The sequence below is a fragment of the Vulpes vulpes genome, chromosome 7, assembly GCF_048418805.1.
Source record: "Vulpes vulpes isolate BD-2025 chromosome 7, VulVul3, whole genome shotgun sequence".
Lineage (NCBI taxonomy): Eukaryota > Metazoa > Chordata > Mammalia > Carnivora > Canidae > Vulpes > Vulpes vulpes.
Window position 1 is genome coordinate 30,268,638 of NC_132786.1, and position 13,566 is coordinate 30,282,203.

Here is a 13,566-nt window from a genome sequence, read left to right on the forward strand (position 1 = left end):
CAATATTGAAAGAGTGAGTTTTAAGTACAAATAAAATGATTGACATCAATAATTCTCTGTAAAATCTATGTTTTAAAAAATAATATTCCCATGATGTTGTATGCAGGGCAAAAATGGCATATTTTCCCTGAAGACCTGTCGTTGTCAGAAATTGGGTCAAATATAGGTGTTTCCTTTGTATAAGATTTAGTAAAACCAAGATATGCTTACACAAGTAAAAATGCTACATCATGAGGACGCAAAACAAGATAAGATCTTTTCCATTTTAAAAATCTGTGTAATAATTCATTAGCATCTCCAGTTACTGAGATTTTATTTTCATCTATCCAAAGTTCCAATGAAGAGAGAATTATTGTAACATTAAATGATGTAAAAATCTAAATAGAAGACATAAAGAAAATATGTTTAAAGGTCATGGTTTAAATAGATCCAGGGATTTATCCATAAAAACAAACAGTACATTGATAACAAATATTAAACAACAAAACTGCTAAGTCTGGTTCAGATCTTATAGAGTATATCAGTAAGTAATAAATACTACTTGTAAAACAAGTAATAATTAACATTTTGAAATACTTGTACTTCAGCAAGCCCCATGTGACATGCTTTATCAATTTTATAATTACCATAACTTAATTAGGATATATAATAACTATTTTTCTTTTTATTATCCCTACTCAGAAAACTGAAACTTAAAATGGTTATATAATTTGGCCTATTCCATACTCATGTGTATTCAGGCAGTGCCATAAAAAAATGTATGGAAATTATTTAGGTAACACAGCAAATGCAAAAAACTAAAAAGGAAATACTTACAGCGTTGGTCAGTCCAATCAACTGGAAAATTTTTTGAGTGACAACAATCATATCAGAACCCATATAATTATACTGAAAAATATAAGAAATTGTTTAAATTACCAATTTATTAGTTTTTAAACATTATTATAGAATTATATATATTTAGTGTAAAATAGAAAAAATATTTTTACAATACAAAGGCACTAAAAACTCTTCCAAAAATAAAAGAGGAGGGAAACTTTCTAAACTCATTTTATGAGGCCACCATTACCCTAACACGAAAATCAAACACTGCAAGAAAGGAGAAATGCAGACCAATATTCCTAATGAACATAGATGCAAAAAATCCTCAACAAAATATAGAAAGACTAAACTCAACAGCATATTAAGAGGATAATACACTGTGATCAGTAGGGATTTTTTTCATTAATATAAGAATGGTTCAACATCTGCAAATCAGTCAAAATGATACACTACATCAACAAAATGAAGGATACAAATTATGAGATCAGATGACGAAGAACCATCAGAAGATACAGAAAAAAGCATTTTAACAAACTTGGAAATTCTTTAATAATGAAAACTCTCAGCAAAGAGGGTATCTAAGAAGGTACATCAACATAATAAAAGCCATATATAACAAGCCTATAAATAGTAGTATACTCAACCAGGAAAACCTGAAAGCTTTTAGTCTAAGATCAGGAACAAGACAAGGATGCTCACTCTCACCGCTTTTATTTAACATAGTATTCAAAATCCTACCCAGAGGAACTAGGTAAGGAATAAAGAAGTCATATAAATTGGAAAGGAAGATGTAAATTGTCACTATTTGCAGATCATGTGATATTATATATAGAAAACCCTAAAGTTACACACACACACATATTTAGAACTAATTTTCAAAGTTAGCAAAGTTGCAGGGCAAAAAAATCAATATGCAAAAATCTGTTGCATTTCTGTATACTAGTAACAAACAGAAAAATTAAGAAAACAATTCCATTTGTATTTACAACAAAAAGAATACAATACCTAGAAATTAGCATAAATAAGGAGGTAAAAGATATATACAGTGAAAACCAAAAGACAATGATAAAAGAAATTTAAAAAATGTATAAATAGAAATGTATACTATGTTCATGGATCAGAAGAATTAGCATTGTTAAAATGTCTATATTACCCAAATGAATATACAAATTCAAGGTAATGCCTCTCAAATTTCCAATGACATTCTTCACAGAAATAGAACAAAAAGTCTTGAAATTTGTGTAGAACCACAAAAGACCCTAAATAGCCAAAATAAATTTGAAAAAAGAAAAAAGCTAGAGACATCATGCTCCCTGATTTCAAAATATATTACAAAACTATAGTAATCAAAACAGTATGATATTGCTATAAAAACAAACACATAGGCCAATGAAATAGAACAGGAAGCTCAGATATAAATCCATGCCTTGTGGTCAATTAATTTATAACAAAAGAGTGAATAATACACAATGGAGACATTTTTTATTTGCCTAGTTATCAACTTATAAGAATTCTATGAATATTGAAAATACTCATGTTTTATTATCTAAAATAAAATATCAAAATATTGACTTTTATAATTAAATTCATTTGCTTTTTAATCACAAAAATCTTTAATTTTCATGTATTCAAATATGACCTCACATTCCCACACAATTTTCACCTAGGCAATTTTAATTAGGAAGGTATCAATTCCTCCTATACTTTTTAAAAATGAGAAAAGATATAAGTTGTCAATTCAGAAAAAAGCTAATACCAGTGACCACTAAATATTAAATGATGTTTAAATTAATTATCAATTAAGAAGAGAGAAATTAAAATCATATTTAGATTACGTTTTATGTGCAATGACTAGAAAAACTTAAAGAGAAATATAAAATGGATGGCTAACAGGTATGAAAGGAACATTAGATTTTCATTTTCAACTTGGATATATTAAAAAAAAGTTACAATCTTTTTATGAAGCAATGAATGATATCTATTAAAATTGAAGAGCATAAATCTTTTGAGCCATCATCCCTACTCCTGGTCACCATTCTCACAGGGTTAAATACCCAAGATGGAAGTACACATGAATAAAGGATAATTCATAAGCACTATTTACAGTGGAAAACAAAACAAAACTGGAAATAAAATGAATATTCACCAAAAAAAGGAATCTATTTCACCACATGCATACCTGAAAGTCCTCAAAAAGAATTAACTACTCAGTTGACTTGAAGAAACACACACACACACACACACACACAAATTAAAAATTAAATAATCCAAGAAAACATCCTACACTGCCAGACTTGATCGAGAGAAGAATTAAATGTTTACAGAAGACATACTACATTTTCAAAGATAAAAATAACTTGAAAGTAAAAGTACTGAAAGAGCATACCATGCAAACAACATTGAGAACCGACATGTCCATGAGGAAGACATGTCCATAAAATTATAAATACATATGCATCTAAAAAAAAGATCCTGGGAAAGGGGAAAGAGTTAAGATGGCAGAGGAGTAGGGGACCCTAATTTCATCTGGAACCTGGAATGTGGCTAGATAATTATCAAATCATTATATACACCTGAAAAATTAATGGAAGATCTGGGAAAAGAATTGTTGCAGTTCTACAAAGAGAAAAGTGATCACTTTTTGCAAGGTAGAAAGTGCAGAGGAGATGTGACTCTGGGGCAATATATCAGAAGATAAGCCTTGGAGGAGAGGGAGTTCCTAAGCAGGTTACCAGAAAGTATTATAAACATCAGAGTGTAAAATTAGAACTTTAAGAAGTCTGTTACAATTGGGAACATCCCTAGCCTAAAGGTGCTCAGGTGGTGAATTGAGGCAGAATCCCAGGTAGACAGTGTGGTCTCTGGATTGTCCAGGTCACAAAAAGAATGGGGGTGCCTAAGTGCAACAGATTTCCCAAGCATCAGAGTAGTGAAGTCAGCTGAAAGCAGCAAGTTTAAGCATCAGCCTTCCACTCAGTGTTGACATAAACTGAGAACCACAGCAAGGTCAGGCAACCATTCTCTGGGCAGGAGCCCAGGAAAAGGCAGAAGCTCAAGGACAACTCCTTTCTTACCCAGTCAACAAAACTAAAAGATGACTTACAGAACTGGAGAAGATATTTTCAAATGTCTTATCAGCTAAAAGGCTAGTATCCAAAATCTATGAAGAACTTATCAAAGCCAAAATCAAAAAACAAATAATCCAGTCAAGAAATGGGCAGAAAACATGAACACACATTTATCCAAAGAAGACATTCAAATAGCTCAGGTCCACACTGCAGGAGTCCAAAAGTTTGGAGACTGGAAACTGGGTGATGTGCCTGAGATTAAAAAAAAAAAAAGCTTAGTCGCAAGCTAGGTGAACATAGAGTTAGGATGAAAATCAGGGAAACGAGTGATTGACTGCTTTTCTTTGAGAGATCAGTGAAGAGTTGGGGGCATGAACTTTTAGCTGTGGGGCTAGAGATCAGAATTCCATCATTTTTATGACCCTTATTGGTGCTGAAAGTTTTCAAGGAGCAAAACAGCACCACATAGTGCAATCTGGAGCCACTTACAGATTGGCAAGGTGGGCACAATTCCACCGGCAAGAATACCTGAGAATCAGTGCAACAGGCCCTTCCCATAGAAGACCAGCAGGAGCAACTAGCTAACACCAAGTCAATCGATCATATAGAACTGCAAATTTTCAGCTTTTGGAGAAAACAGTACAGCATTTGTGGTGTTTTTATTATTCTTTAGTCTTTCATTTTTTTCCAGATATTTTCTTATTTTATCAATTCTTTTTTTAAAATTCCTTTTTAATTTATATATATATATATATTTATTTTTGGTTTTCTTTCATTGTAATATTGTAATAATACAATATTATTATTGTATTATATATAATGTACATAATATGTATGTATATAAATATATAAAAATCTATTTAAAAATATATTTTTTTCTTTCTTATTTTGGGATCCAGTTTCCTCTAACAAACAGCCACAATATACCTAGGATCTAGGTTATTGTTTTGTCCTGTCTTACTTCTTGTTTGACTTTTTCTCATTTTGTTTTGTTTCTCTTTTCTTCCACTTTGGGTTTTTTTTTTTTTTTTTTTTTTTTTTTTTTGCGTCTTTCTGGTGGTGTTGTTGCTATTTTTGTCTTTTCTCTCTCTTTCATCTATTCTTTTCTGGACACAATGAGGAGACAGAGAAACTCACCCCAAAAGAAAGGACAGGAGGCAGTACACACTACCAGGGGTTTAACCAATATGGATTCAAGTGACATCAGAACAAGAATTAAAAACATGGCTATAAAGATACTAGCTGGGGTTGAAAAAAGTATCGAAGACAGTAGAGAAATCCCTTACTGCAGAAATAAAAGGACTAAATTCTAATCAGTCCAAATTGAAAATGTTATTATTGAGATACAATAAAAAATGGAGATTCTAACTGCTGGGATAAAGGAGGCAGAAGGGAGGACAAAATGATGGGAAGTAAGGAAGCTGAGAAAAAAAGAAGAGAAAAAACACTACTGGATCATGAAGGGAGACTTCGAGTAATCAGTGATACCATAACACAAAATAATATTTGAATAATAAGAATCCCAGAAGAGGAAGAGAGAGACAGAGGGATAAAAGGTTTATTTGAACAAATTAGAGCTGAGAAATAAATAGACACTCAAGTCCAGGAAGCACAGAGAAACTCCCTCAAAGTCCATAAAAATAGGTCAACACCTTGACATATAAAAGTGAATCTTGCAAATTTCAGAGATAAAGAGAAAATTCTGAAATAAGTTTGGGACAAGAAGTCCTTAACATACAAGGATAAAAATATAAGGCTAACGGTAGACCTGTCCAAAGAGACCTGGCAGGCCAGAAATGATGGCATGACATATTCAATGCGCTAAGTATGAAAAATATGCAGCCAAGAATACTTTATCCAGTAAGGCTGTAATTCAGATTAGAAGAGATAAAGAGTTTCAAGGACAAACAAAACTAAAGGAAATCATGAACATTAAGCCAGCCCTGCAAGAAATATTAAAAGGAATCCTTTAAGTGGAGAGAAAGCACAAAGGTAACAAACACCAGAAAGGAACAGAGACAATCTACAGAAATAATGATTTTACAGGTAATACAATGGCACCAAATTCATATTGTTCAATAATTATCTGAATGTAAATAGCTTAAATGCTCCAATCAAATGACATAGGGTATTGGATTGGTAAAAAGCAAGACCCACTGATAATGCTGTCTACAAGAGACTTATTTTAGATCCAAAGACACCTCCAGATTGAAAATGGAGGAGTGGAGAACCATTTATCATGGTGATGGGCATCAAAACAAATCTGAGGTAGCAACCCTTTTATCAGAAAAATTAGATTTTAAACCAAAGATTGTAATAAGAGATGAAAAGGGATACTTATATTATACTTACAATGTCTATCCAACAAGGAGATCTAACAATTATAAATATTTATGCCTCTAGCATAATTGGGAGCAGCCAATTATATAAAGCAATTAATAACAGAAACTTAAAGAAACTCATTGATAATAATACAAAAATAGTAGGGAATTTAACAACCAAATCAAAGTAATAGATAGGTCATCTAAGCAAAGAGCAAGAAGGAGACAAGGGCTTTGAAGGATATACTGGACTATGTCAACTTCACAGATATATTCAGAGCATTTCATCCTAAAGCATGAGAATACATATTCTTCTCGAGTGTACACAACATTCTCCAGAGTAGATCACATACTGAGTCACAAATCAGGGCTCAGTTGGTACCAAAGATTGAGATTATTCCATGAATATTTTCATATCACAGTGCTTTAAAACTTAAACTCAATCAGAAGAGAAAATTTGGAAGGAAAACAAATATATGGGAGTTAAAGAGCATCCTACTAAAGAATGAAAGGGTCAACCAGGTAATTAAAGAAGAATTTTTAAAATACATGGAAACAAATTAAATTGAAATCACATAAGTTCAGAACATTTAGGATGCAGCAAAAGCAGTCCTAAGAGTAAAGTATGTAGCAATAGAAGCCTCTCTCAAGAAACAAAAAATGGGGATGCCTGGGTGGCTCAGCAGTTGAGTGTCTGCCTTTGGCGCAGGGCGTGATCCTGGAGTCCCAGGATCGAGTCCCACATCAGGCTCCCTGTGTGGAGCTTGCATCTCCCTCTGTCTCTGCCTCTCTCTCTGTGTTCCTCATTAATAAATAAAAATAAATAAAATCTTTTAAAAAAGACTTAAAAAAAAAAGAAAAGAAACAAAAAATGTCTCAGATATACAACTTAACCTTACACCTAAAGGAACTGGAAAAAACCAGTAAGTAAATTCTAAATCCTGCAAGAAAAGAGAAATAATAAAAATTAGAGCAGAAATCAATGATATAGAAATCAAAGGAACAGTAGAACAGATCAATGAAACTAGGAGCTGGTTCTCTGAAAGAATTAATAACATTGATAAACCCCTGGTCAGACTTATCAGAAAGAAAAGAGAAAGGACTCAAATAAATAAAATCATAAATGAAAGGGGAGTGATCAGAAACAGCACCAAGGAAATACAAACCATTATAGCAATTATATGCCAACAAATTAGGCAATCTGGAAGAAATTGATGCATTCCTAGAAACATATAAAGTACCAAAACTGAAACAGAAGACCTGAACAGATACACAACCAGCAAAAAATTGAAGCAGCCATCAAAAAACTCCCAGCAGAGTCCATGGCCAGATGGCCTCCCAGCAGAATTCTACCAAAAATTTAAAGAAGAATTAGTAACTTTTCTTTGAAGCTGTTTAAAAAAATATAAATGGAAGGAATACTCATACTCATTCAATGAAGCCAGCATTTCCTTGATCCCAGAATCAAATGAAGATCCCCCACCAAAAGGAATTATAGAATATCCCTGATGAACATGAATGCAAAAATTATTCCTAAGATAATAGCTAATAGAATCCAACAGTACATTGAAAGGATTATTTACCATGACCAAGTGGGATTTCTTCCTGGGATGCAAGTGGTTCAATATTCAGAAATCAATCAATATGATAGACCACATTTAAAAAGAAAGGACATATGATCCTCTCAATAGATGCAGAAAAAAATTTTACAAAGTACAGCATCCTTTCTTGATTAAAACTGCACAGTGTAGGGATAGAAGGAATATACCTCAAAATTATACAAAAGCCATATACAAAAAGCCCACAGTGACTATCATTCTCAATGGGGAAAAACTGAGGGTTATTCACTTAAGGTCAGGAACACAACAAGGATGTCCATTCTCACCATTGCTGTTCAACATAAAACTAGAACTCCTAGTCTCAGCAATCAGACAACAAAAAGGAAAAGAACGGTATCCAAATCAGCAAAGAAGTCAAGCTTCCCCTCTTTGCAGAAGACATGATACTCTAAGTATACAAAATGTAAGAATCCACCCCAAAATTGCTAGAACTCTTACAGGAATTCAGCAAAGTAGCAGGATACAAAATCAATGCACAAAGTCAGTTGCATTTCTATACAATAAGAATGAAGCCTAAGAAAGAGAAATCAAGGAATGGATCCCACTTAAAATTGCATTAAGAACCATAAGATATCTAGGAATAATCCTAACCAAAGAAGTAAATGATCTGCAGTCTGAAAACTATGTAACACCTTTGAAAGTAATTGAGTAAGACACAAAGATATAGGAAAACATTCCATGCTCATGGATTGGAGAACATTGTTAAAATGTCTATAATACCCAAAGCAATCTACACATTCAATGCAATCCCTATCCAAATACCATAGACATTTTTGGCAGAGCTGGAACAAACAATCCTAACATTTTATATTCATATGGAATGAGAAAAGACCCCAAATAGCCAAAGGAATGTTGAAAAAGAAAACCAAAGGTGGTAGCATCACAATTCCAGACTTCAAGCTGTATTACAAAGCTGTGATCATCAAGACAGTATGGTACTGGCACAACAACAGACACATAGATCAATGAAATAGAATAGAGAACCCAGAAATTGACTCTCAAATCTATGGTCAACTAATCTTTGACAAAGCAGGAAAGATCATCCAATGGAAAAAAGACAGCCTTTTCAACAAATGGTGTTGAGAAAATTGTACAGCCATATGTAGAATGAAACTGGACTACTTTGGGCACCTGGGTGGCTAAGGCGTTGAGCATCTGCCTTCAGCTAAGGTCGTGATCCCAGAGTCAGATCGAGTCCCACATCCAGCTTCCCACAGGGAGCCTCCCTCTGCCTCTGTCTCTGCCTCTCTCTGTGTCTCTCATGAATAAATAAATAAAATCTTTAAAAAGAGAGAGAGAAAGAAAGAAACTGGACTACTGTCTTACACCATACACAAAAATAAATTCAAAATGGATGAAAGATGTAAATGTGAGACAGGAAATCATCAAAATCCTAGAGGAGAACACAGGCATCAACCTCTTTGACCTCAGCCACAGCAATTTCTTGGTAGACACATCTCCAAAGGCAAGGTAAACAAAAGCAAAAATGAACTATTGGGACTTCTTCAGGATAAAAGCAAAGAAACCAGTCAACAAAACTAAAAGATGACTTACAGAACTGGAGAAGATATTTTCAAATGTCTTATCAGCTAAAAGGCTAGTATCCAAAATCTATGAAGAACTTATCAAAGCCAAAATCAAAAAACAAATAATCCAGTCAAGAAATGGGCAGAAAACATGAACACACATTTATCCAAAGAAGATATTCAAATGGCCAATAGACATGAAAAAATTCTCAACCTCACTCAGCATCAGGACCACAATGAGATACCACCTTCCACCAGTCAGAATGGCTAAAATTAACAACTCAGGAAATGACAGATATTGGTGGGGATATAGAGAAAGGGGAACCCTCTTACACTATTAATGCAAGCTGGTACAGCTACTCTGGAAAACAGTATAGAGGTTCTTCAAAAAAGTTAAAAATAGAGTTACCCTACAACCTAACAATTGTCCTATTAGATATGTACTCAAATGATACAAGCCTAGTTATTCAAAGGGGCACATGTGCCCTAATATTTATAGCAGCAATGTCCACAATAACCAAAATGTGGAAGGAGCCCAGATGTTCATCAACAGATGAGTGGATAATGAAGATATAGTATATATGTACAATGGAATATTACTAAGCCATCAAAAAGAATCATTATCTTGTCGTTTGGAACAATGTGGATGGAACTAGAGGGTATTATGTTGTGAAAAATAAGTTCATCACAGAAAGACAAATATCACAAGACCTCACACATATGGAATTTAAGAAACAAAAAAGATAACTAGGGGAAGGGGTAAAAAAATAAAATAAGATGAAATCAGAGTGGGAGAAAAACTGTAAGAGGCTCTAAACTATAAAAAACAAACAGGGTTTCTGGAGCAGATGTAGGTGAGATCATGGGGTAATGGGTGCTGGGCATTAAAGAGGGCACTTGATGTAATGAGCACTGAGTGTTATATGTAACTGATTAATAACCAAAGTCTACCTCTGAAACTAATAATACACTATATGTTAATTAATTGATTTTAAATTAAAAAAAGAAAATAGAACATGAAATTACAAAAAAAAATACAAAATGCAGAACTGAAAAGGGAAACAGAAAATTTAACAATAATATTGGAGACATAAGTATACAACTCTTAATAATTGAAGCAAAAACTTAGCACAACATAGAAACCTGAGACAAAACCAACAGATATCAATGGGACGTCCCACCTCAAACAGTAAAAAATGATTTTTCTTGTATAGGCCACAAATTGACCATATGCTATGCCACAGGACAACTCTTCAATAGAGTTAAAACAATTTTTTAAAGTATAAAATATACTCTCTGACCATAATAGAATTAAATAAAAAATTGACAACTAAGGGAAATTTGGAAAATTCCAAAATATGTGGCTACTAAGCAATCAATTATAAATAACGGATAATCAAAAAAAAACAGCATGGGGGTAGTAGGAAATGCTATATTAATCAAAATACAATATAGTAAAACTTAAGTTATTTAACACAGTGCTCAAAAGCAATGTATAGGAAGTGGCTATATATTTTTTAAAAATCTCCTCAAACTTAGGAAATTAGTCAAAGAAAAGCAAAGAACCCAAAGAAAGGAGGTTAAAGAAATTAATAAAGGTCAGAACAATGTGCTTGAAATTCACATAAAAAATAACATAGAATATTAACATTTTTTGAAAAGATGAATATAATTGACAAACTTTTACGGACATTGACAAAGAATATGAAAGAAGTCTACAATTATTTATTTTTTTAAAGATTTTTATTTATTTATTCATGAGAGACACAGAGAGAGAGACAGGCAGAGAGACACAGGCAGAGGGAGAAGCAGGCTTCATGCAGGGAGCCTGACGTGGAACTCAATCCCGAGTCTCCAGGATCAGACCCTGGGTGGAAGGTGGCACTAAACCACTGAGCCACCCAGGCTGCCCGAAGTGTACAATTATTAATTCAAGATGGAAGAACTACAATTACTGACCATAAACAAATGATAAGTGTTTTAAGGGAAGTCTGGGAATAGTGTGGTGAAAACTTAAATTAAATAGTTAATTCCTGGGATTACTGGGCGGCTCAGTGGTTTGGTGCCTGCCTTCGGCCTAGGATGTAATCCTGGAGTCCTGGGATCAAGTACCGCATCAGGCTCCCTGCATGGAGCTTGCTTCTCCCTCTGCCTATGTCTCTGCCTCTGTGTGTGTGTGTGTGTGTGTGTGTGTGTGTGTGTGTGTTTCTCATGAATAAATAAATAAAATATTTAATAAATAAATAAATAGTTAATTCCTTATAAGACATATAACCAAAACTGACTCAAGAAGAAATAAGATATCAACAAGCTGAAGATTGAATAAGCATTTAAAAAATTTCTACTGGGCAGCCCCCATGGCGCAGCGGTTTGGCGCCACATGCAGCCTGGGGTGTGATCCTGGAGACCCAGGATCGAGTCCCATGTCGGGCTCCCTGCATGGAGCCTGCTTCTCCCTCTGCCTGTGTCTCTGCCTCTCTCTGTCTGTCTCTCATGAATAAATAAATAAAATCTCTTTTAAAAAAATAAGATAAAATAAAAAATAAAAAAATAAAAAATAAAAAAATAAAAAATTTCTACCAAAAATAAATAAATAAATAAATAAATAAATAAATAAATAAATCAGTTTCAGAAGGCTTCATTGGTAAATTCTTCCAAATATTTAGAGAAAAACAACACAAATCCCTTATAAACTTTTCTATAAAATAGGAGGAAACTTTTTCCTATTCGTTCAATGAAGTTAGTATTACCCTGACACCTAAAGTCATAAAAAATATAATAATAAAATAAAACTACAAAGGAATATGCCACATGAATACAACTATAAATATCTTAAAATACTAATAAACCAAATGATGCAATGATTTGGTTTATAACCACACATTTGGTTATTCCACACATAACCAAGTGGAATTTGTCCCAGGAATACAAGGTTGGTTTAATATCTAAATACCAATCAATATAATTCGACTTATAAAACAGACAAGAAATGTGATGCTTTAAGCAAATACAGAAGTACTTGAGGGGCAGTCCAGCATAGTGTCTCAGTGGTTTAGTGCCGCCTTCAGCCCAGGGTCTGATCCTGGAGACCTGGGATCGAATCCCATGTCAGGCTCCCTGCATGGAGCCTGCTTCTCCCTCTACCTGTGTCTCTGCCTCTCTCTCTCTCTCTCTTTCTGTGTCTCTCATGAAAAAATAAATAAAATTTTTAAAAAAAGTAGTACTTGAATAAATACTTGACTAAAGTATTGACTAAATATACTTATTCATGACAAAAACAGTCAATAAACTAGGGATAGAAGGGAACTCACTCTATCTGATAAAGGATATCTATTAAAAACCCACAGATAACATCATATTTAACAGTGAAAGAATAAATGTTACTTCTTTTATATCATGACTAAAGTAAGGATATCTGTTCTCATTGTTCATTCCACCTTTAACTGAAGGTTCTAGCTAAGGCAATTATCAAAAAAGGAAAAGAAACAATAGGCATCTAAATAGGAAAGAAAGAAGTTAAGCTCTCTACTGATAGATAAAAAGATTTATATATTGAAAAATCCTAAGAAAGCCACTAAAGTATGTATGCATATAAAAGGTATTTCAGCAAATTTGCAGGATACAAGATCACTATACAAAAATCAATTACATTTCCATACATCTACAATAATCAATTCAAAATTAAATTAAGAAAATGAATCTATATACAATAACATTGAAAATAATAAAATATCAAAATATAAATTTAACAAAAGCACAAAATATCAAAAACTCAAAGCCACTATTGAAAGTAAAAATACGTAAATAAATGGAAAGTTATCCTGTGTTCATAAGTTGGAACATCTAATATTCTTAAGATAGTAATAATTTTTAATTGTTCTATAGATACAATTTAATCTTTATCGAAATTTCAGTTTTCTTTTTTGTTGATAGATTGACACAATGATCTTAATATGTGTATGATAATAAAAGCGATGTAGAATGTCCAAAACAATTTTAAATAAGAACAAAGTTGGAGGACTCTCCTTACTCTCCAATTTCAAAACTAACTACAAAGTTGCAGTAATTAAGAGTTATTATAGGTTAGACTCATAAGTCAATGAAACAGAATTGAATGCCCAGAAACAAAATCTAACACTTATGATGAATTGATATTTGAAATTTTAAAAAAACAGCAAGAAAATTAAATGAGAAAGATGGATGCTTTCAA

General features: G+C 33.0%; 1 protein-coding gene across 1 annotated transcript in view; it reads right to left on the reverse strand.

Annotated features, from left to right (window-relative positions):
- The window catches only part of ADAM2 (ADAM metallopeptidase domain 2), a 139,041-nt gene that overhangs the window by 87,411 nt on the left and 38,064 nt on the right, over positions 1 to 13,566 (reverse strand). The window contains exons 7-8 of the mRNA XM_072762690.1: positions 817 to 888; positions 211 to 377 (exon numbers count right to left, since the gene is read on the reverse strand). Of these exons, the coding sequence (XP_072618791.1) occupies positions 211 to 377; positions 817 to 888 (239 nt within the window). The remainder of the gene's footprint in view (positions 1 to 210; positions 378 to 816; positions 889 to 13,566) is intronic.